Source organism: Phascolarctos cinereus, unplaced genomic scaffold, assembly GCF_003287225.1.
Source record: "Phascolarctos cinereus isolate Bilbo 61053 unplaced genomic scaffold, phaCin_HiC Scaffold_9;HRSCAF=440, whole genome shotgun sequence".
Taxonomy (NCBI): Eukaryota; Metazoa; Chordata; class Mammalia; order Diprotodontia; family Phascolarctidae; genus Phascolarctos; species Phascolarctos cinereus.
Window position 1 is genome coordinate 115029098 of NW_027556402.1, and position 24638 is coordinate 115053735.

The following is a 24638-nucleotide window of genomic DNA, read 5'->3' on the forward strand; positions in this document are numbered from 1 at the left end:
TTTTAGCCCTATTAAATTCCATCTTCTTTGATTTGGCTCATAGTTCTAAACTGCCAGTACACTCATGCCTCCCAACTATGGTGACATCTATATTACTGATTAAAGTTTTGGAAAACACAAACCAAATTCTTTGGGTCACTCCATTAGGTTATCTCCCTAAAAGTTGACATCTACTCAATATCAATAACTATCGTTTGTTACTCAATGAATCTTTTTGGGTCTAGTCATGCAACCAGCTCTGCTGCCATCTAACTACACTGTAATTTATCCATATTTTTCTACCTTATCTACAAGTATAACATGAAAGACTTTTCAAATTCTTTGCTTAAAAAAAAAGATCCACTTTCTTTTATCTTCCACTCTTTTACAGCTCTGTAGGGGTTCCATCCAACTTGATGAGGGCCTTCTACTCTTATCATTATATGAGCATAAGTGAAAGAGGCAGAATTTCCATTGGTTACCTCTCATTTTCGCTGCATAACTATCTCACCTCCTTTTCTAGTAATGCTTATTTCTAACAATATCTTTTATTTCACTTCTCCTTTATAGTACTTTGATGGTGATATGTTGTATCCAATTAGGTGTACCATGTACTTCTCCATTACTTTTAATAACTGGTCTACAAATTCATTTCTTTGGAGATAATGATTTAAATTCATATGGAATCACAGAAGGAATATTGATATTAAAACAAAAGTGGGCTTTCATTTCAGGAAGAAGATTAGGACCATTAAAAGCACTTCACATTAGCTGTGTGACCCTGGGAAAGTCACTTAACCCCAATTGCCTAAAAAAAAAAAAAGCACTTCACATTTCCCCAAATGCTGCCCAACCTATTCAACTCTGGTCCCAGTTTTTGGCCATCTGAAGTGTTGTTCCTAGAAAAATATACTGATGCATGAGCTGTGTAGATTGAATATCCAATTGGATATCATCATTCTTCATTTCCCTTGCAAATTTGAGGGACTTGGATATTATTTAGGAGGCCTTGCAATGTTTCAGAGATTGATCATATAGTAATCAACAAATAGGAGTATAATGGAAGACCTCACCATCAATAGGGAATTCCTCTTCTGTTTGGATTCTTTGAGAGATGTTTATCACATCAGTGGTAAAGACCTTTGGCAAGCATACATCCCTCTGCTTTATGACTTTACATCATCAAAGGATCATTGAACAAAGTAACTTTTGTTTTTATATCTTTTCAAGGAATCTTGTGTGATTATAGCACCTGTGTAGAAGATGCCTTATTGGAAGTGATTAGTTAAGGTGGAATTTTGTTCTACCAGATTAAAAAGCACAGTAGGATTTTTGTCTTCTCAATAGCTTTCAATCATTTGTGTATTGGGAACAGAAAGATAAACACGAACTAGTTCCTGCCCTTTAGCGTCTATGCTCTTCTAAGGAGCTATTAAGGGTATTGACTATATGATCTTGAAACCCCCTTCTCACTCTGAATTCTATAAAACTTCACGGGTACAGGTGGGTAGGGGCAGCAGTAGATCACAGAACTGGGTCAGGGAAGAAGGGACATACCCATGGAAGTGGAAAAGCCAAGATTCTTAGCCAGGCCTTTGGACTCCAAATGGAGCACTCATGCCACTACCCCCACACTACCAGATGCCTGTTCAAGCAACTGAAACCAAATCTAAATTGGCCTCCCTGTGTCGTATCCATTATTCATTTTGTGAGTCCATGGGAAATGCATTAGTCTCTCCAGAACAGAATTTGGCCCAGCATCGTACACATTTGAGTTATTTTTCAGCCAAATCCCTTCCCTTTGAATACAAAGGGAGCTCTGATGCAGGATTGCTATACACAAAGAGGGTAAAAAACATGGCAAACACATGTCAGAGTACATCCCACCTCTCTGTGTCCTGTTTGTAGTAGAAAGAAGACTGAACCTTGAAGCAGGAGAGATCAGAAGACCCTTACTGATTGTTTGAATATTGGCCAATGGCTGTGTAACAGGCAACATACCAGAACTTGCCTAAGGCACAGATAGGTAACAGATGCCTTGGAGGGAGAGAATTTCTTACATTGATGGAATCATATAGCCTTTAAGTATCCAGGTGGTACCTATCTACCAAAGTAGGTACTAGCTTCTCCTGTCTGACCGTCCTCCCCGCTATAGAGCTGATACCCTGACTCCTTATGTGAACTTATGGTGAATAATCCCATTTTAGGCATTTATCCTTCCCAGGCTCCAACTGTGGTCTTATGCAGATGATTGGCAAGACACAAAAACATGAATTTAGCCTGTGCCTTTGCAATTCATTGTCTTTGGGAGTCTTTCCCTATATACAATTGAGCTAGCCAAGCCTCAGACCCTTTCTAAGCCATAAAATGTTTATTTTTACATCTGAAGGCCTCATCTTTACATTTTAATGGCTTTTTTTCCCCCACTTTCCTAATCTTTAAGCTTTGTTCAAGTCTTCCTTTGGCATACTATTATAACTACCTACCTACCTAATCCTATCTGTCTGTCTATCTGTCTATCTACCTACCTGTCTACCTATCTCTCTCTCTCTCTCTCTCTCTCTCTCTCTCTCTCTCTCTCTCTCTCTCTCTCATCTGTTTACCTCTTTAAAAGCAGTTCTTTATTCAAGCTTCTTTCTTGTTCTTCATTATATATTGAAATGTTCATGCTTATGGATAAGTTCATGATAAAATAGAGTGTGGGATTTGGCATCAGAAGACTTGGGTATAATTACTAGCCCTATGACTCATTAATGTGTAAGACTGTGCCAGTTACTTCAACCTTCTGGGCCTTATGTAAAATAAGGGGTATGGACTATATGATCTTGAAACCCCCTTTTCACTCTGAATTCTATAAAACTTCACGGGTACAGGTGGGTCGGGGCAGCAGTAAATGTGCAGTTTGGAGGACTGCAGGACTGACCCGTGACTGAGCTGGTAGGGATGGAGATGAGTGGTACTGAAAATGGAGCAGAAGGCCGATGGCAGAACAACCTTCCTCTGAATTCTGATCACCTCTCCACACCTTTCTTGACCACCTGTCCCATATGGCCCACTGCCCAGAATAAGCTACAACTACCTTTACCTGGACCCTTTCCCTCCTTTGGGAGCCAGCGAATGCTGCATTGTGCCCTTTGCGCAGAATGACTGCATGAATGTGAAATGAACCTGGCATCATTCCCCTCCTTGACCTACATCCTGCTCTCCAAAAACTCTTCAAAGACTCAACTTCACAGTGCCAGAAATAGGAAGCGTCTGAATTCTCATTCCCTTGTGCTGGAGTCAGGCAACTGGCTGAGAGAAAATCCCAACCTCTACCACGCTGAGAGGAAGGAGAGCATAAGCACAGGCTATCTCTTGGCTGATGTATTTCATGGTTTTTGTTTGTTTTTTGCTAATTTTTTCATTTTTTAAAAGGACTAAAAGTATAGTTTCTCTTGTGAGCCACATAAATATTCAAGTTTGTGTAGGAGAAAATGTCTATCACTGTACCAAATGCACATGGAATTTAGAGGTAGTTTTGGAAAAAAAAATCGTCATCACCGGGTAAGGTATCTGTGGTAAAGCATATGATGAGAGGCAGTGTTCATAGTGCAGAGAGTGTGGGATTCTGGGACTCAGACTCAAAGAGACCTGGGGTACAAAAGGCAATTTGCTTCACTTTCTGAGGCTTTCTTAAGTGTGGCCTTTTGCCTGAGTGCAAGTTTTACAGAACAAATTCTTTTATTAGAGATTTGTTCTGTGAAGTTTGGATTCAATCAAAGGGCCACACTTGAGGACCTAGAAGGCCATATGTGTCCTCGAGGCTGCAGGTTCCCCACCCCTAGTATAAAAATAAAACCCAAATCTGTTTCAAGGGTCCCCAGAGACCATCAAATCCCACCAAACCTGAACAAGAATCTCCTTTATACCATACCCAACAAATGACCATCCAGTCTTTGCTTGCATTCCTTTGGCTGGGGTAACCTCTTTAGTTAGTCAGTTAGATAGTCAGTTCTTTTCACATTGGTGTAGCTCTAATTATTTGGACATTTTCCCTAACTTTAAGCTTAAATCTGCTTCTCTTTAATTCCTACCCATTGTCCCTAGTGCCACCCACTGGGGCTGAGGAGAACAAGTCTAATCTTCCTTTCATGGGACAACCATTCAAATGTCAAATGCATGAAGACTTTTATCATATTAGTTATGTAATCCTGAGCAAGTCACTTTATCTCCAGGATCCTAAGTTTCCACATTTATAATATAAGACAATGTGCTTGAAAAGAAAGGGCACCAGATTAGGAGTCAGAAAACTTGCATTCAAATCTGAGCTCAGCAACTCAGGAACTGTGTTATATTAATCAAGTCACTTCCTGACCCCATCAAAAAATATAAAAATGGTTGCACTACTTTTGCACCAGATGAAAATATTCACAGATACCGCTCCGGTATAAAGAAACAAGTTGGAGGAGACAAGGTATTAGACATATTCTCTTTAAAGCCATCAGAAGATGGTCTGGCAGAACTGAAGATTTCCATCCATTCTCCTCAGTAAATGCTCTTAATATGGGCTTCTTATCTAGAACTGTCTCTGAAAGCTTCTTAAAGTATTAGTGGCTGAAATTTTAACTACAAGTGTGTGAACATATGCACGAGACCTGACATTAGGTAAGCAGAAAAGTGGGGAATTATCAAAGGATATGAACAGACAGTTCTCAGATGAAGAAATTAAAGCCATCTATAGTCATATGAAAAAATGCTCTAAATCATTATTGATTAGAGAAATGCAAATCAAAACAACTCTGAGGTACCACATCACACCTATCAGATTGGCCAACATGACAAAACAGGAAAATGATAAATGCTGGAGATGTGGGAAAATTGGAACACTAATGCATTGTTGGTGGAGTTGTGAAATGATCCAGCCGTTTTGGAGAACAATTTGGAACTATGACCAAAGGGCTATAAAAGTGTGCATACCCTTTGACCCAGCAATAGCATTTCTAGGGCTATATCCCATACAAATGGGCAGAGGACCCACATGTACAAAAATATTCATAGCAGCTCTTTTTGCGGTGGCAAAGAATTGGAAATTGAGAGGATGCCCATTAATTGGGGAATGGCTGAGCAAGTTGTGGTATATGAATGTAATGGAATACTATTGTGCTATAAGAAATGATGAACAGGCTGACTTCAGAAAAACCTGGAAAGACTTGTATGGTCTGATGCTGAGTGAAGTGAGCAGAACCAAGAGAACTTTGTACACAGTAACAGCCACATAGTGCTGTTAAACTTATTGATAAACTTAACCCTTCTCAGCAATACGAGGATCTAAGACATCCCCAGAGGTCTCGTGATAGAAAATGCTGTCCACATCCAAAGAAAGAACTATGGAAGTTGAATCGTTATCATTTTTTTTTATCTTCTGTTGAGTTTTGTTTCCTCTTTCTAACGGTTCCTGCTATTGGTTTTAATTTTTACTTATAACTTCACTAATGTGAAAATATGTTTAATAGTAATGTAAATGTATAGCCTATATCAGATTGTGTACCATCTTGGGGAGGGTGGTGGGGAGGAAGGGGGAGAAAAATTTTAAACTCAAAAGCATATGGAAGTGATTTGTTGACAAATCAAAATAAATTAATAAAATTAAAAAAAAAAAAGAAAAGTGGGGAATTAAAACACCCGCCTTAAAATGGATGTATTATATGGTAAAGATAGTTTGGTGCTACTTGCTTTCTCTCAAAGCAAGTGAAATTAAAATCCCTAATTATGCCTTGGAGGAAGCTATTTTCACATATACATTTTTTCAAAAAAGAAGTACAGGACTAAGAGAAGAGCAAAGACAGAAAACCAAATTAAACAATGTTTGAAATACTTCATACAATTTTTGGAGGAAGAAGGCTACTGTGTAGCTAAAGCAGCCATTTGAGGCAGAGGCATATGGGAAAACCTAGACAAAAATAGGCTCAAGTAAGCATCATGACCCAAGTTGTGAGTGCAAATCCTTCACCCTCTCTCACTCTGGATCAGGGGTGCTTTAGCTGTCTTTGGCAGATCAGTAGAAGAGCTTTGTCAGAGGGAGCCTGTGGCTTGGGGTGCCTAGGAAAGAGCCTAGTTCTTAAGTACCCCCCCCACCCCTTTATCATCTTTGCCATATTTGAAGAGGACAAGTAGAGGTGATAGCTGTATATCATCGTGTCTTAAGGCAGGGGGCAGTGACCTGGGAGAAGTCCCATCTCTTTGTCAGACAGAAGCTATGTTCTCATCTGTAATGGTTGCAGCAGCAAAAACAGTCCAGCTTCGAAGCAAGAGTTCTTAACCTGGGGTCCATGAATACATAGTTATTGTGGTTTTTTTTTTATTTTGACTACTATATTTCAACATAATTTGTTTCCTTTATTCTATGTATTTAAAAACATTATTCTGAGAAGGGGAGCTTGACTTCACCACAAGGAAGCCATGCTAAAGGGTTCCATGATACCCCCCCCCCAAAAAAAAGGTTACGAACCCTATATTTAAAGGCTCATTTGCTCACTGCACTGATAATTACATTCCCTTCCCTGCTTGGCCTCTCCATTTTTCTTGGATTTCCCACAGAGATGGAGTCTGAGCCATTTAAAAAAAAAAAGATTAATGAAATTTAAGAGACCATTTGGGCGACTTCAGAAAAATCATATCTTCCTTCAACTTCTTTTTTCCCTATGATGATACCTTTCCATTGCTATCAAAGAAATTGTGCACATCAGTATTTCAAGGATTTTATGCTCCCTTCAATAATGCCTGAACCCTTCTATGACCCAGGCCAGGTCATTTTGAGTTGATGGGGCCCACATAATTGATCATCCTGAATCCTATTTTCTGACAGCTGAGCTTATTCCATGATAGCGAGGCTGATCCTTGAGTCACAGTCTGTATCCAGGCCTATCCTGGAAAAGTCTCAAGGTAGAGCCTTCCAGAGCTTGAGTTCTACTGTCATAGACTTTGATAAGTGAAGGACCAGAGAAAGACTGTGGGGAAGGCAATGGTAACAGTATTTTTTGATCTGCTTTCCTGTTTGTTGTAAGGAAAAAGCCCAGTTCCTTTCATATGTAAACTGACCAATCAAAGTCTGAATGGCAGAAAATCTTACAACTCCTAAATCTCTATAAACTGTACTTTATAGCCTCTAACTTCAGTTCCTCCAAATCTGAAAGGGGGATATCCTTATATGCCCCCTTCTGTTGCCTGCCCCTTACTTCCTGCAATTAGGATACGTCAAATAGATGGAAGGAACTTCATTAAATTCTCTCTCCTCTTCTTCAATCAATCAGTAAACAGGTATGAAACCCCTATGATGAGCTAGCCTCAGTGTCAGTGTATCAGCATAAATGCAAACAAATGTCTACACATTCTGAGAAATCCTTCACATAATGTTTCCACCAATAAGAACTGACAACTCATCTCTAACTTACAATTTTAGTGTGTTGCCTGGGGTATTGTTATGTGATTTAAACATGGATATATAGCTAGTATGTGCCAATGGAAGAACTTGAAACTATGTCTTCTTTCCTCCCCAACTAGCCCTCTATCCTCTATGGAAGCTGTAAATGTTAAATGGCATGATATATATGCAAGTGTTTTGTAAGGGGGAAAATGCTGTTTAAATACAAAAATAGTATTAATGTTATTTATTTATTTACAACTCAGCCATGATTGGAACCTCAGGCTAACTAGGTTACTGGCTTAAAGGAGAATGGAAAGTCGATGTTTATTTCAGCTTAAAAAAAACTGCTAGTATATTCACTTTTTCCTTAAATAGCTCTGCCTTGAGACTCTTATTTGTCTTATCTTGCCCTTCCTCACAGAACTTCACAGAACTTCACAGCCCTTGCTAAATCACACCTAGCTAATCTGATAATGGCTTATTTTGCTGCCTACCCACCAATTTACTCTTCATCAACTACTTGGGACATTGATCTCCCATTCTGACTTGTCTCTGTGCTTCCCTAGTTTTCTTCCTTACTCAACGTATGTGAAATGTAACTAATTACCATGGCCTAAAAGTGGCTTTTTTAAAAAATAATTAATTAATTAATTATTAAGTTTCGACATTTACTTCCCTAAGACTTTGAGTTTTGAATTTTTACCCCATCCTCTCCTCCCTCCTCCCCATGACAGTGTACAATCTGATATAGGCTCTACTTATACATTCATATTAAACATATTTTCACATTAGTCATAACATAAAGAAGAATTAGAACTAATGGGAGGAACCATGAGAAAAAAGAAACAAAAGAAAAGGAGAGCAAATAGTATGCTTTCATTTGCATTCAGACTCTAAAGTTCTTTCTTTGGATGTGGATAGCATTTTCCATCATGAGTCTTTTGGAACTGTCTTAGATCCTTTCATTACTGAGAAGAGCTAAGTCTATAGACATAATTTTCAACATGATTCCTTAGACACCTTTATGAACTTCAGTCGCTAGGCACTTCCAACTGGACCTACCCACAATGTGAAGCCAGACCTACTTCATAGGGGGCTGCCTTACTAAGACCAACTTGGCTCTTTTTGGGAAAGAGGAGTAAGCCGCAGTGCCTGTCCTCAGTATGTGATCTAGTAATATGTAGGCATACCTGCCAAGGTAATTTTTCAATAAAATAACTGATGCATTATAACCAAATCCACCCGACAGTCAGAACATTCTACTGTGACATCATCCTCCCAAGTTTATCTGAATGCATGACCTCATCTTAGAAGGCAGCTAAGTAGTGCAGTAGAGTGCTAGTCTTGGAGTCAGGAAGACCTGAGTTCAAATTTTGCCTCAAGCACTCACTTAGGTGTATGGCCCCCTCCTCCTTGGCAAATCATTTAACCTCTCTTAGCCTCAGTTTCCTCATCTGTGAAATAGAGATAATAATAGCACCTACCTCACAAAGCTATTGTGAGGATCAAATGAGATCAGCTATACATAGTAAACATTAAACTGCTCTACAATTGTTTGCTTTTGTTATTATTAATATTATTATGATCATCATTATCATTAGTTTGGTTCCTCCTTTCACTGGTAGAGATAATTGCTCATCTCTGCCCACTCATTCTTTATGATAATTGCCTGAGTGCATCAATTCAGCCTCCATATAGCCTTACTTTCTAGAGGGCTCAAATTGCAGTCAACTATACATTTGCCACCCAAGGCTGTGCTTGATTTAGACTCCACCATCATCTCCATTGTTTCCCTGAACCTGGTATCTCTGGCAGCCCTCCCACTGCTCCCCTATTCAACTTCCTTTTATGTATTGTCTTTCCTGTTGGATTGTAAGCTCCTTGAGGGCAAGGACCGTCCTTCTTTATCTTATTTGTATCCCTAGTGCTTAACCCAGTATCTGACACATAGTAGGTACTTAATGCATGTTTATTGTAGGGCAATGGAATACTTGAATTTAACCTAGCAGAATGGGAAAAAACTGTACTCTGAACCTCAAGGGCTAGAGCAATTAGTAGAAGAAAAAAAAACAGCTACCATGTAGACTGCTTCCTCTGCTCTACACCTCATCCCCAGAGAGCTATTCTCCCATCTACCACCATTACCCACAGTGATATATGAAGGTGCACTTTATACTACTCCCTGATGCAAAAAAAAAAATGACTAGTTTTGACGAACACCAGCCCTGCTGGCTCCAGCACATACAACCATGAATCTAAAACCAGCAGAAACCTCAGAGGTCACCTAGCCCAACCCACACATTTTGTAGATGAGGAAACTGAGGCCCAGGCTGTTAAGGTGGCTTGGCAGAGTTACATGGGTAGGAAGCATCACAGGTGAGATTTGGACCCAGGTCCTCTGACTTGAAAGTCAATGCTCCCTTTCCTTGTGTGTTATGTCAGATAACTCCTCTTAGAAAGCACAGATTTTCCAACAAAGGAAGATCCATGTTGAAGTGCCAGGGGATGGGACACCAGGGCTTAACCTCGGGGAGGTGAATTATAACTATGGAAACTCGGTGTGGAGTAAACATGGAGATGAATCCCTCCGCAAATTCTCTCTGGCTATGATGCAGCGAGGCCTAGATAGATATGTCTGAGAACATATGCACAGCTGTGTAAATAATAGCAGAGTGGTGGGTAGCAATCATATTAACGGACATTTGCTGAAGACCTGCTATTTGCAGAGTGCCGTCCTAGGTGAGGAGCATCAAAACAAAGGAAATGGGAAATAGAGTTTCCTCATTCAGACTTGCAATCCACATAGGGAGAAAGAAAATGTACACATAAGACAATTCTCAAAAACAAATGTAAAAGCCAAAATACCTGAGAAATATTTATTCAACCAAGAAATGTCTATTATTTACCATATGCAAAAAATGTGATTGATTCTGAGGGATGTTCACTTATAGAGTAAATAGTTAGGTGGGTTCACTTCTGAAATGCTTCCTAGGGGAAGTGGCTTGTGATGTAAAAGAAAGCCTGAGTTTAGAAGAGAGAATCAGTGTTTCTGATGAAAAAAATAATTGGAGGTGCTCTCAACAAAAATGAAATCTGTAGTTGGCTTGTGTACATGAAGCATGGGAACATGGGCACATAATGCAATATTTAAGAAGATTTAAGAGACTAATATTACACACTATAGATCAGTGTCACATTAACATCTTAAATATTTAACTTTCAATATTTTTTTGGAAAGATAATTGCCAGCCTTGTCTTTTTACTAATGTGATAAAAAAAAAATGAAAACTTGTCCTTCAGGAGTGAGTGATTTGACTGTTATAACCCTTTGCTGAAGATTATAACATTCTGGTAAGGATAGACTGACCCGAAAGGAAGCTTTCAGGCATGCTATCATTTCAGGCAGAGAGAATAGAAAGTGCTATGTTGAAGACAGCAAGAAAATGACAAGCTAGTGTGGAAGGTTGACATAAGGATGTACTAATACTCAGAAAGATGTTACCTCATTAAAATGAATTTTCCCTCTAGAAAAGCAAATCATAAACCCATTCAAGCCTTGTCCATGTCTTGCCATACACTCGGTACAGGGGATTTGCCCGATTCCCCAGGTGCCTTCTTCATATCTTTTTGACGTTAGTCAAGAAATCAATCAGCAAGTGTTCATTAAGTACCTACTATGTGCCAGAGGCTGTATCCAAGCTTTCTTTCCATTATCATTCATTCTTGCCTTGCGATCAGCCTCACTTTTTTTCCTGTGCCCAGAGTGGGACACATCAAAGCCCACATTAATAACTTGTTGGCTGGGAGTATAAAAGCTGCCCCTTGATCCTTCATAGATGACATGTTTTAATGCTGCTTTTACTTTGTCGTTCCTCACTTGTGATGTGTTGTGTGCATGTACCCAGAGCCAATTATACAAAGCACACCTAGGGCCGGCAGAATGAGGTGAGAAGGGTAGGGCTCCTATTTTATTCCATCTGTATTTCCTTTTATACCTAATATTTTTACTTAGTAGGTGGTAAGTTCTGCCATTTCTACATTGCTGAAAGATTGAAAATGTTGTCAGCACCTTCTAAATTGGGCTTCTTTAAATTCTGCCCCCTTGGGCCAATCCCCAGTTGCCTATTCAATAAACTCCAGTGGCTGCCTATTACTTCCAGGATCAAATATAAAATCCTCTGTTTGCACTTCATAACTTGGCTTCTTCCCACCTTTCTACTCTTCTTAACACCTTACACCTCTACTCTCCCCAGCCCCATACTTTGTGATCCTTTTACACTTGCCTTCTTCATCTCCTGACTATAGGCATTTCTAAATAATAAATAATTAATTGATTTTTAGTTTGCAACATTTACTTCCATAAAATTTTAAGTTTTAAATTTTCTCTCCCTCCCTCTCCTCACCCCCACCAAGATGGCATGCAATCTGACATGGGCTCTACTTACACATTCATATTAAGCATATTTTCCCATTAGTCATGATGTAAAAAACAATTAGAACTGATGGGAGGAACCATGAGAAGGAAGCAATAAAACAAAACAACAAAGGAAAAGGAGAGCAAATAGTATGCTTCCATCAACATTCAGACTCCCATACTCTGTGATCCTTTTACACTGGCCTTCTTTATCTCCTGACTGTAGGCATTTTCACTAGCTGTCCTTCATGCCTGGAATTCCCTCTCTTATATCTGCCTCCTAACTTCCTTGTCTTCCTTTAGATCTCAAAGAAAATCCAATCTTCTGCAAGAAGTGTTTCCCAGTATTTCTTAAGACACTACAAGGACCAGACATGTCGACTGATGCAAAAATCTATTATTATTTTGCAATAAAATACAAATTTTCAACCAACCTCATATTTTCTTTGCCTTGTGTATTTAAAAAAAAAAAGTTGTTATTCAGTAGTTTTAGTCGTGTCCAACTTTTCATGACCCCATTTGGGGTTTTCTTCATGAAGATACTGGAGTAGTTTGGCATTTCATTCTCTAGCTCACTTTACAGATAAATGATAAATGAATGATTTGGAGCCTTTCTGACTCCAAGCCAAGGGCTCTATCCACTGTGCCACCTAGCTGCCCCCTAAAAACATGCACTGCATCAATGGATGCTGCTTGGTCTTTTGAGATATTCTTAAATTCTCCAATGGTATTTCCCTCTGAGATTACTACCAATTCTCGATTTAGCTTCTTTGTATATAGCTGTTTACATGTTGTCTTCTCTATTAGACTGTGAGTTCCTTAAGGGTAGGGACTGTCTTTTGCCTTTGTTTGTATCCTCAGTGTTTAGCACAATGTCTGGCACACAATAGTCAGTTTTTAATAAATGGTAGTTGTTCACTGAAACAGGAAAACGCCCATTTGAGAATTGAGGCTGCAGGAACTTTGGAGAGTCATTTCCCTTGAGATTTTCCACTGAAGTAATTTTCCAGCTGGGAAGTTCTTTCTCAATTAGGTTTCACTTTGTCTCTTTCTGTTTGGCATATTTGTTAAGTGAGCTTTCTTATTTTCTGACTGGAGGCAAAAGATAGTTCATCTGATCAAACAAATACTGGTGGCTGCCTGCCTGCCTGTGGAAATAACAAAGGTGTCTTCTCACTGTCTTGGGGCCAAGAAAGTTTTCCTTCATCTGGATGTGGCAAGCTTCCCATGTCTAGGGGCACTGTGCCTAGAATGGATCAAAGAGAGGCTCACACTTGTAACTCATTTACCAGGAATAGAGGAAATGTCCCTCATTCTGCAGTTCAATTTCCCACCCCCTTCTATTCTCTGCATACACCCAGGTAAGATAAGGCAAGTGAGCACAGCCCATTTATCAATAATGACAGGAACATATCATTGCAGAGATGATCTCATATATTAATGGTGTCCTTTCTCTCAGAGCAGGTAACTTAGGTCATTTTGTCAGCGACATGTTATTGGCTTAGCTCCTTTTGCCCTTGGTAATCAAGTATTGCCACCTACTGTTTAAAGTTGCATTTGCTGTAAATCAAGGAGAACTGTCTGATGTTGGTCTGAAATCAGCCTGGCTGAAAGAAATCTCTTTGAAACCATTCAGCTTGTCACAAATGATTTTCTAGCCTGCCTTAACACAGTTAGGAATGTGCATCTCTCGCATGTTTGGGACAATAATTCACTTTTTGCTATCTTTTGTAAACATTCTTTGGCTAGGGAGAGGATGTAGCCTGTGATTAAATAATGCAACTCTGTTGCATGGAAGAAATGTAAATCAATAATTAAAACCAAATGAGCTGAACAAAATGGGTAGGGCTGGAAAGAAAAGTTGTCAGGAGGGTTTGAGCCAAAGCATCCCCAGACAACATAAACTGTCTTCTAGTCTCAGTATTTGTCTGCTTGTTTTCAAAGCACCAATTCTCTTTTCTTTTCCAGTGTGCGTTGGCGTGTGAGTGCATTGCCCCAGAAGGTATAAAAGACAAGGACAGCTTGCTTTTCTTAAATGCAGGTACGTGCCACAGTTTTGGAGACCCAGATTGGAACGTTCCCCTCCCTCCCACTCTCACCCTGATATTTCTTTGTGGGGATCTTGAGTATAATTTGTATTTACTTATTTGTGCGCATGCTATTTTTCCACAACAGAGTGCAACCCTTTGAAGGCAGGGACTGTTTTGTTTTCTGGTTTTGTATCCCCAGTGCCTGGTACAGTCCCTGTTACATAGTAGGTGCTTAATAAACACCTGATGAATTTAATTGAATTACAAGTGGGTTCCTTTGTGTTTTTTATTTAGATTTGTGTTTTCAAAAAAAAATACAGTCTTTTAAAAATTTGCTTAATTTCACACTAGTACCCTTGGAAATAGAACAAATAGTTTCAGAGAAGTAAGTAATATTTGAAATCTACAACTTAAGAATGCTCCTCTCCCCCCAATTTTAAAACAATGAGATATTGAATGGATATTGGACAATTCATGTACTTGCCCCATCTACTAATTTTTAAATGACATTTTGAGAAAATAAACTTGTTGATACTAAGTTTATATAAAACACTTTGGAATGTATCATATTAACAAATATAAACTACAATTCTATGGTATGTTCATGATTCATTTTTGGGATAACTGAGATGAGAAACAAATGAAGACATATTTCCCAAAACAAATGAAGATACCTCAGCTCGAATGAATCTTTGATCTCACCAATCTGGGCACTCCATCCAATGGCATAGAATGTCATTCACTGGTGGTTTGTTGAAGGATTTTGTTGAGTTGTTCCAGAATTTTCCAATCTTTTGCTCTCATCAACATATTTAGATGCCTAAGACCGTTGCAGTCTCCCTCATCTCCATCACCTCCCCTCCACCATTCATCTGTTCTCAAATCCATCTGGAACATCCAAGTTATAGGAAGACCTACCTGTCTTCTTGCCTCCTCATTTTGCCTATGTTGCTTGACTGCTCAGAGGACTTGAATGAGATGGGAGTTGCTGGCTCTATTTTTTGTGCTGACATGGAGGAACCCCATGTATTACCATCTGCCCTGCTACTTGCTTCCTAAGGTCCTCTAGGTCTTACTGTTTGCCAGGTTTCTCAGACCTTGATCCCCTTGGCACTGTCTTCTAAATGAACACTGATTCACATAATGGAGGGATTCCTAGGCCTCCCATCCTCTCTACCACTGAATCATTAAGACTTTCTATCTGCCCAGCAGCTGAACCCAGTGGTATGTGTTGTCTCCTTCAATTAGATTGTGACCTCCTTGAGAGCAAGAAATGGCTTAATTTTCATTTTTATTTGTAGCCATAGTCCTTAGCACAGTGATTGGGACGTAACTTTATTTTTAATTACATAATATTTTATATTTCCCCAGGCACGCGTGAAGATTTTTTTTAACGTTTTTTTTTTAATTAAAGTTTTGAGTTCCAAATTCTACCTTTCCCTTCCATCCCCCCTTCCTGAGGTGGTAAGCAATCTGATGTAGGTTATACAGGGACATAATAACTTGGTAAATGTTTTTCATTCATTCATGATGGTATTTTTTGCCTATGAGATAACCAGTAACATATCCCATGCAATGTGATTTCTTATTGCCTTTGGGTACTCATTCATCCATTACTTCAATGAGCATTTCTCAAATACCTTTTGTTGTTGTTCAGTCATTTTCAGTCACGTCTCACTCTTCATCCCTCATTTGGGATTTTCTTGGCAAAGATACTAGAGTGGTTTGCCATTTCCTTCTCCTCATTTTACAGATGAGGAAACTGAGACAAACAGGATTAAATGGCTTGCCCAGGGTCACACAGCTATTAAGTGTCTGAGGCTGTATTTGAACTCATGAAAAGGAGTCCTCCAGATGCCAAGCTCAGGGCTCTATCCACTATGCCACTTAGTTGTCCCTAAATACCTACTATAATAACAATAGCTAGCATTTTACATGCTTTAAACGTTACAAAGCACTTTGCATATATTACATCATTTTGTACTCACAAAAACACTGTGAAGAAGCTACTATTATTACCTTTTTTATAGATTAAGAAGCAGAGCCCTAGCTTAGTGTCTAAGGAAGGATTAGAACTTGGGTCTTCCTGACTTCAAAGCCAGCCTCTGTCAATTATATTCCCTGGTATAGGCCTCCTCCTCTATTTGCCTCTCTAAGTTAGACCACCATGTAGCTACAATCTATTCATGCTGTTTAGTTTCATTTGTAAGGTGAATGTCAATATTGATGTATCTCAGTGCTTCCAGTATTATGTCAACTCGCTGGTTGTTGGACAAAGTTCTTATATTAGGGAGCCTGAGGGTTCAATCAATATTTATCGATAGTCTAGAAACTCTTTGTTTCTTGGTACTCTTTCCCCCATTTCCATCCTGCCACTGTCATTGTTGGAGAAGATGGTGGTCTCATGTTTCTTTGCTTTATGAGAAGCTATAGCAAAGGTTAATCTACTGGTTTCAAGGTTCTCCATACCTGAGTAACCTTGTTCTAGGATGACAGCCATTGTCCATTTCCAGGCCCACAGTCAAATCTTTCTGGCCAGGTTGGACATGCCAAAGCTGGTGCTGTAGTCACCTCTATATTGCCCTAAGGCATTTAGTGAGACTTTAGTGGAGTTATAAATAGAAGAATTTTTTAAATGATAATTTTTTTAGGTATATTAAAATAAAGAAAAAATATTCTTTAAGCTAAGAGTTTTTAACTTTTTTGTGTCAAGGTCTCTTTTAACAGTCTGGTAAAACCTATGGATCTCTCCTCAGAATAATATATTTAAATGCATAAAATAAAATACACAGGATAGCAAAGGAAAAATAAGGTTGTATTTTTTTTCCATCTAATCTCATAGAATCCCAGAAACCTATTCATAGATCCCTGTCTATGGCTAGGGATCTATCCTGGCTTAAGAACCACCTCTGCTTTATTTATGAAGAGAAATGGAATGAGTGTAAAGGGGAAGAGGAAAAAAATAGAAAAGGCAAATTGATCCCACAGTGCCTAAGCCATTTAGATAACATGTTTGGATTCCCTGAAACCTATGCTAACTCTTCCACATTCCTAGGATGTGTATTAATATACTGAAGCAGTAATCAATTCAAAAAGTACCTAACCTATACCTAGAAGAGAAGACTGAGGGGAAAACATAGCTCTTCCCTCTGAATGGCATCGATGATCATTTTAGCACATACGCCTGAGGGAAGAAGCCTCCAGAGAGCTTTGTTTAGCCCCTGCCAGTCCCCAACCTACTTCTCTGTCCATTTTCCAATACAGGATACGTGGCATATATGTCCTTTGGTTGTTGTCCCTCATATTCGATGAGGACGAAAATGACATCTCTATGTCAGGGTTAAGGTACAAACTGTAGCTGATCAGACCAATACAAGCTCATATTATGAGTCAGAGGACTTATGTGTACATAGAGAAGTTAAGACTCTTTTCTGATGTGGTAGATGGGGTCTAAAAGTAAGAAGGCCTCTGTACTCATGTGATTCCACCATTTACTAGCTATAAACACTTGAGGAAGTCATTCTGACTTTTTCATCTTTCAGATGAGAAAAAGTAGAATCTGCCTTGTATACCTCATAGTATTATGGTGAGAGTAAAATAAGCCAATACTTACTGAACTTCACATAAGGTATCATTGTTACAGTGTTTACTCTATTATAAAATGTAATATAAAACCTACAGGAAAGCAACCCCTCCTTTTTTTTTTTTTAACCTTAAGGGACAACAGAGGTGATCCTGGGTTCTTAATGGGTCATAAGCAATAGCAGGTCCCACTGTGCCATAAGAGCTCTAGGTGTCAGTTCAGTGACTAAACTGTATATCTGTTGTCTGAGAACCAGTCTTTTAAGTGGGTGGTTGGTTCAGGTGATAGGGTATGGAGGTTTTTTTTGTTTGTTTGTTTTATCTACAGCAATTCTCAAAGACAGTCTACTGTCAAGGTTAGACTGTGATTTGCTGTAGCAGAGGGAATGTCCACCCTGTAAAACCAATGATCCTTGAAGTATTAAAGAATAGGGCAAAAAGACCATTGAATGATAGACTATAGAATTTCATGGTATCCTTATGAAATCTTATCCATCCTCATGACTCATAAAGATAGGGAAAATCTCATATCGTAAAGTGTACAAGCATAGAAGCTGTATTCAAAATTTCGGCATTGCATTTTTAAAAAATGTGTCTGCCTATGATATAAATATGCATTGTTTGTATACTGACTGCATATGATTTTGTCCCGTGTATAACCTAGAGAATTTATCATGCACTCTCCGTGTAATTTCTTTTAAGTCAGCAGGCAAAGGGGGCTATTGACATTCTTCCCCAGTCTGGATATTAATATATTATGTGAAACTCACCAGCCTCAAGAGAGTTATGAAGTACTCCTTGAGTGGGAAAGAATGCCATATCTCAGAGCTGCTCATCATGATTCTATTTATATCTCCAGAGATTTCGTTTATACTCCAGGAAACTCACTTAACTCTTCTAACACAAGAATCTTAATTTCCTACTGCAGCCCTCACTTTTCCATAGCCTGTTCCCATTCAAATTGGGGAGCAGGAAAAGAGAAGGAGAGGAGAGAAGGAAGTGGGTCAGAAGGAGAAGAGTGCAAATTCCAGGGAGAAAAAAAAAAGAACAAAACCAACTTAGCTTTTGTTGAAGGTGATTATTCGCAGTTGGCTTTTATTTTATCAGAAAAAGCACCCTACAATTTTAGAGAATACATTGAGAAAATAATAGCTGTTCACCTTTCTATTTGTTTAGTAAAGACTGTGCAACATGGAAACAATTTTGAATCCATAGTTCCTAGTGGGAAACGTTCAGGGAGACTGGAGTACAGAAAATACTTTTCTTTAATCTGACATGTTTGGGAAAGATTGTGTTATTGCTTATCCAATATTCTGAATAAAGGAGAAACAAAAGAGATCATAGCTCTTCAACACTATAGACTCAAATATACAACCCTTTAGCTGTTTTGACCTGAATTTATCCTTCTCTGATGGTTCAGGGGTCACTTTGAGATATTTTATGGTCATTATGAATATCAATTATTATTATATAATTGATGAGAGAACGTTCTGGTGAGATGAGCATTTTAATTAGATGGAATACCAGATTTTTTAAAAAAAAGTTTCTTAATGTTATTTTGCTTTTAATATTTATAATAAAGCTGGATGTTTATAATGAATTAAAAACTATGACCTGAATGTTCAAAAAGAGTTATTATCATGGAGCACATCAATTAGGGAATCAATTTAGAAATACTTTTAATTACATTTGACCCTTGTGAATCTTTGGTTTCTGGCTGTCATGTTAAAATACAATATAAATGTGACACCAGCATGACAGGCCTTTTTCATCAAAGGTCATAATTAAAGGACTAGGTTCCCATCCTAACACAATAGGACAAAGCTTTCTGTCTTACTGTAATAGTAACCTACCAAAGAGAAAGCAGAGTAATTAACCTTCAAATAAAAATGTGATGGGCCTAGCCCAAGAGAGTGTGCTATGTAATCTTTCTTTGATAGGTCACCATTTTGGGATGTTGATGAGTGCAATTGACAATGACAGATATTCATTAACCTTCTTACCTTACTCCCTTATCTTTAAATAAAATGTAAGCAACATCAGCATGGTATAATGAGGATAGCATTGGGCTAAGAGTAAGAGGGGTTAGGTTGTACCCCATTTCCAATAATAATTAGCCATAGGCTCTTAGGCAAGTCACTTCAATATCCTGGGCTTCAGTTTCCTCATTCATAAAATGAGAGAGTCTGACCAGATGAGTTCTAACAGCTCTAAAATTGTTAAATCATATATATATATATACACACACACACACACACATATATATATTTATATATGTATATATGTATGTATGTGTGTGTATGTATGTATATATACACATATACATATAAATATACATATATAAATCAATAAAAGATTTGTTCTGTGAAGTTTGGATTCAAAGGGCTGCACTTGAGGACCTAGAGAGCCACATGTGGCCTCAAGGACACAGGTTCCCCAGCCCTAGATGGAAAGGAAAAGTCCCTAGAGAATAAAAGGTTGAAAAGTCTACATAAGCTACACACATTTCTAAAATGTTCCCATGGCATCAATTTTAAATGAATTTGCAATTAAAACAAAAGAGATAACCTAGGCTTGTTTGGGGGATTTGCTTATAATATATAAGATTATTAAGATAAATTAATAAATAAATGTAAATGTATATATGTAGAGAAAGAGGATATATATATATATATATATATATATATATATATATATATATGTGTATATATGTATATATAGTGAGAGAGAGAGAGAGAGAATATAGTTAAGCTTTTATTTTTTTCTTCCCTCTTTCCATCTTCTGATTTTTTTTCACTGACTTTTTTTAGATTACATGTAGGGAAATTATGTTACATTGAGTCAGATTATATATGTCTTACATATTACCATTTGTGGGTTATTGTTTTTTTTTTCTTCTTTTGTCATTGGGTCAGAGGCAGGGGAAAAAGTAATATCTAGTGGGTGGTATTCAAATGAAGGTGGTTGGAATTAATTACACTTCAATGCAAATTATAACAATTATTAATTGCTCAGTGCAGTCCAGAAGTGAAATGAACCGCTTTGAGAGCTACTGGCTTCTCCACACTGTGTGGATGATCAAGTTGTTGAGGATAATGTAAAATGCATCCCTGGTCAGAACCAGTTTGGACCAAATCACGTCCAAGGTCCCTTCCAGCTCTGAGATCATGTGACCTTTGCCCACAAAGAGACAGCAATCCCTCATTTCTACTGACAAAGTGGAAGAATTGCTGTTACCTTCCAGGAGTCAGCTGTTCTGTTGCAATGCCTAAAAAAAAGTTTGATTTACTTCAAAATATATTAAGTGCCTACTCTCTGGTAGACATGGTGTAGTTGAAAATGAATAAGACACAGATCCTGCCCTTAAGGGGAAGTCTAAAAGGGGAGTTATGGAATGTGCTCAAAAAGCATAATATAAAAGAGAATAATGGAGGCAAAACATGGTTAGAGATCTGAGTTAAGAGAGATTGCTTCCAGCAAAGGGCATCAGAAAATGCTTTATGGAAGTGTGCTGCTGCAATGGATGACTATCCTGGCTTCTGTGTCAAAGGGTTGATAAGCTCAGCTCAGCTTAGGGCTAAGTATTGTAATGTGAAAATCACTACCTCATTCCAGTGGTCAATTCTTCTGCCCCATGTTCAGTCTGGACCTGTGACTTCTTCAATCTAGGGAGCCCTTGGTGTGGAAACTGCCTCACTGATGCTGATCAACAAGTTATGGGTTCCACTGAGTCTTAGCTGGAGTACCAAGGGATTAATGAAGTGATTTGCTTTGGTCATACAGCCAGTATGTATCACAGGCGGAAGTATTCCTGACTCCATGGCTGACCCCATGTCCGCCGATCCACAGTGCCTCTTATAAGTGTTTCAAATTAGGGAACAACTGAGATAGAGCACTGACAATCCCTTTTGAATACAGCATGATACATGTGATTCTGCATGCATCCAGGCTTGGTCTGAGAGGTTTTCGTGTTATTATGGAATCCTGAGGCATTCTAGCTACCTAACAGCAGATGCCCCATTGTTTTTCCTCTTTGCTTTACAGAATGTTAACGATGTGTCCCCGTTCCACCTTTCTACTTGACAGGAATAGGGACAGGGCTTTGGTTTCACTTGTCTAGAAAGCCCCCAGGTGAGGACACTCTCTTGATACATGTCAAGACTCTTTCTCTACAGCTTTGATGTTTAGAGACTTTCCTGGAGTCCTGAGGTTAAGTGCCTTGTCTAGAGGTATATAGGGAGTTTTTTAGTTAGCATCAGGGCCAGAACTTGAACCCAAGTTCCTTGGCTTTGAGATTAGCACCTTTTTCCAACTCTTATTTATGGGAAGTTTTATTTGCTATTAGCTCATAGGATTATAGGATTAAAAGCTGGAAAAGGCACTTATTTGCAGGTGGGGAAGCTATAGCCAAGAGAATGAAAGTGACTTTAATAAGGCCTTCAATATAGATTATTGTCTTTGCTATAAGATGGATTCCACCCAACTTTCATAATGGCAAGAGGACATACTTTCCCTCACTTTATTTTAGATTCCCTTCTTTCTGCATATATTAGTTGGATCCCCTAAGAGATTTATCTTAGTTTTTCTTTGTTTACCACTATTGAAATTTTGAAAGAATTTCTTAGGATGGACAGCAAATAATGGTGGAGAAATAGAAGACAGCCACAGAGTTGATTTCTTGTTTGGGACCTTCCTCCTGCAGCTTTAGTTACAATGTCCTAAGAGCTGTCATTATACCTGGCTTCTTTCAGGGTGGGGAAGGGAGGAGGGATTTTTTTCTTTATTCTCCCACAGTTGTTTTCTCAGTTTTCTCAGCTGTTGTTCCTGTACTTTTGGAGACTGCCTGAACCCTAGACATCTTGGCTCTCTGAGCCGTGCGGAACTGTCTGGATGAGCCCAGCTGTTGCTGCTTGGTGATTTATGGTTGACCTGAGTTGGCTGAAGTTTCTCTGAAGCCGTGATCTTTAGTCACTCAAGAAACATTCTTAAGCACTTACTATGTGTTGGACAAAAAGCACGTAGTTCTAGAGATACAAAGAAAGGGACAAAGAATGCTCCCTACCCTCAGGGAGCATACAACCTATAGCTTTTGTTGTGGTAGTCCTTCCCACTGCTTTTTAATATTCTGGAATGGAAGGGCAAGATAATCTTTTTTTCTTCTTCTGACATAGCACAAGCCTGAAGCTCTTACCCCAACTTTCACTCTTACTCTGAGTCAAGTGCCTCAAGTTCATCCAAGAATGTTTCATACTTGCTCAAAAGTCTATGTTTGGTTGGCTGAGACTTCTCTCACATCAATACCCTGTCAGGGCATTAAATCACTCAAAGTGGAATGGGATGATTTTATTGATTTACTCAATCAACTTCAGTACATGTCAAAAAGCTTCCCCCTCTCACGTTTTCCTGGGCACATTTGAGAACATTTCCGCTTGAAATAAGATATCTCTAAAGCCTTTTGAGCTGCTGGCATGATATATGTCTTTTTAGCTGCTAAAGCAAACTTGTTTTGGTTGAGTTTTAAAACTCATTAGACTATAAGTTCCTTGAGTGCAGGAGCTGTCTTTTGTCTTTTTTGTATCCCTAGCACTTAGCTCTATGCCTGGCACATAGTAGGCACTTAATAAATATTTCTTGATCAATTGGAAGCTGTCCTAGGTGTTTTCCTAAAACAATGCACAACAAAACAAAACTGCATTGACTAGCCAGAGTTACTACTCTGGAAATCTTTATTTCTTTTAGACCTCACCTTCTGTATCTATAATTTTGTTTGTGCCGGGTAACAGAGTGAACAGCACAGAGCTGAGGTGAGAGCCCTGAAACCCTGATGTTTTCCTGAGCAATTTGGTCACATTCATGCATTTGAGAACCTGCAGTCATACCTCTAGAACTGAAACAGAACCCAACTATTCCAGGCCCCTTATTTTACACATCAGGACCCTGAGGCCCCCCAAAAATTAAGTGACTTGTGGGGAAGGTCATATAGGCAGTGTCTGAATCCACTTCCTCTGATTCCAGAGCCAGTGTTCTTTCTACTGTATGAGATTGAGAATCCTAGAAGACTTGGAGGTCATTTAGTTCAGCAGAGAAGGGAAAGGTAGTCCAGAGAAGAGAATAGAGGTAGCAAGTAACCCTAAACCACACACGCGGCTATGATTTGAACAGATATACTCTAAAAATGGAACAAGTAATTTTTCCATTCTTTCCATGCAGCGTGTCCTTGAGCACATCACTGCCAAATACACATTGTTTTCATTTTGTACTCTGCTTCCTTAAGATTTTTCTGTGTTCTTTAAACTATGATTCTAGTGAAGGCAGAGGCCACAGAGGAAAGGTAGGTGAGCTTAGCTGTACAGAGAGGTGGTATAGAAGAGGTAACCTGCACAGTGGGAATTTGGAGCAGGTCCTGGGGCTGTATGGCTGTTGTGGCCATAGCTAGTCTTCGCCAGGTCTTAGCTCAGCTGGTCTTGTGTAAAACACCTGGTAGTTTGCACTATGAAAGGATGAGCCAGAAATCTTTTACTGAGCTTTAATTGCCTTCACCTCACTTCCTTCGGTTCCTGACTCAGTGACTGAGTCCTTTTTATTCCAATATTATGTCTTTTTAAATATCAATTCTTAAAATCGTTTTAGTTATACATTATGGTTTACAAGTGCCTGTTACATTTTTTAAAGGACAAAATAAAAACAAAAAAAAAACCAAACAAACAAAAACCCTTTGAACCTGCTGAGACTAAGCCAAACTTAGGCTTAGTGCACATGCCCAGCACCTAGCACAGTGCCTAGCACATAGTAGGTGCTTAATACATGCTTATTGGATAACTGACTGACCAATTATCCTAATCCTCCCAAGTTTTCATGATGGAGAGTACTGAGGTTGGTTCTCCTTTTCTCCTTGGTTTTGTTTGATATTCATTTATAAGTCCAAAAGTACTCATGCTATACAGAATCTCAGCTTTTTCCGTGACTGCGCAATGTTTCTTCTTTTTATTTTTAAAATAAATTTTATTGCCACATTGCCTAATGGCCATCCTGTTCTCCTTTTCTAGAAAGCCATTATATATAACAAATAATTTTTTAAAAATTCATTTTGATAACATTCTTTCTAATTCAGTTCTCTGACTATTAATTGTTTGCTAGTCATCTAGAACCACTGAATTTCCATCTGGGAAGACCTGTATTTGAATCCTGGCCTGCTACTCAAAACCTGTCTATATGTTCATCAAGCACT

General features: G+C 38.7%; 1 protein-coding gene across 1 annotated transcript in view; it reads left to right on the forward strand.

The window, feature by feature from the left end:
- The window catches only part of INPP4B (inositol polyphosphate-4-phosphatase type II B), a 917092-nt gene that overhangs the window by 629238 nt on the left and 263216 nt on the right, over positions 1 to 24638 (forward strand). Inside the window, 1 exon segment of the mRNA XM_078148459.1 lies at positions 13767 to 13839. Within this exon segment, the coding sequence (XP_078004585.1) occupies positions 13767 to 13839 (73 nt within the window).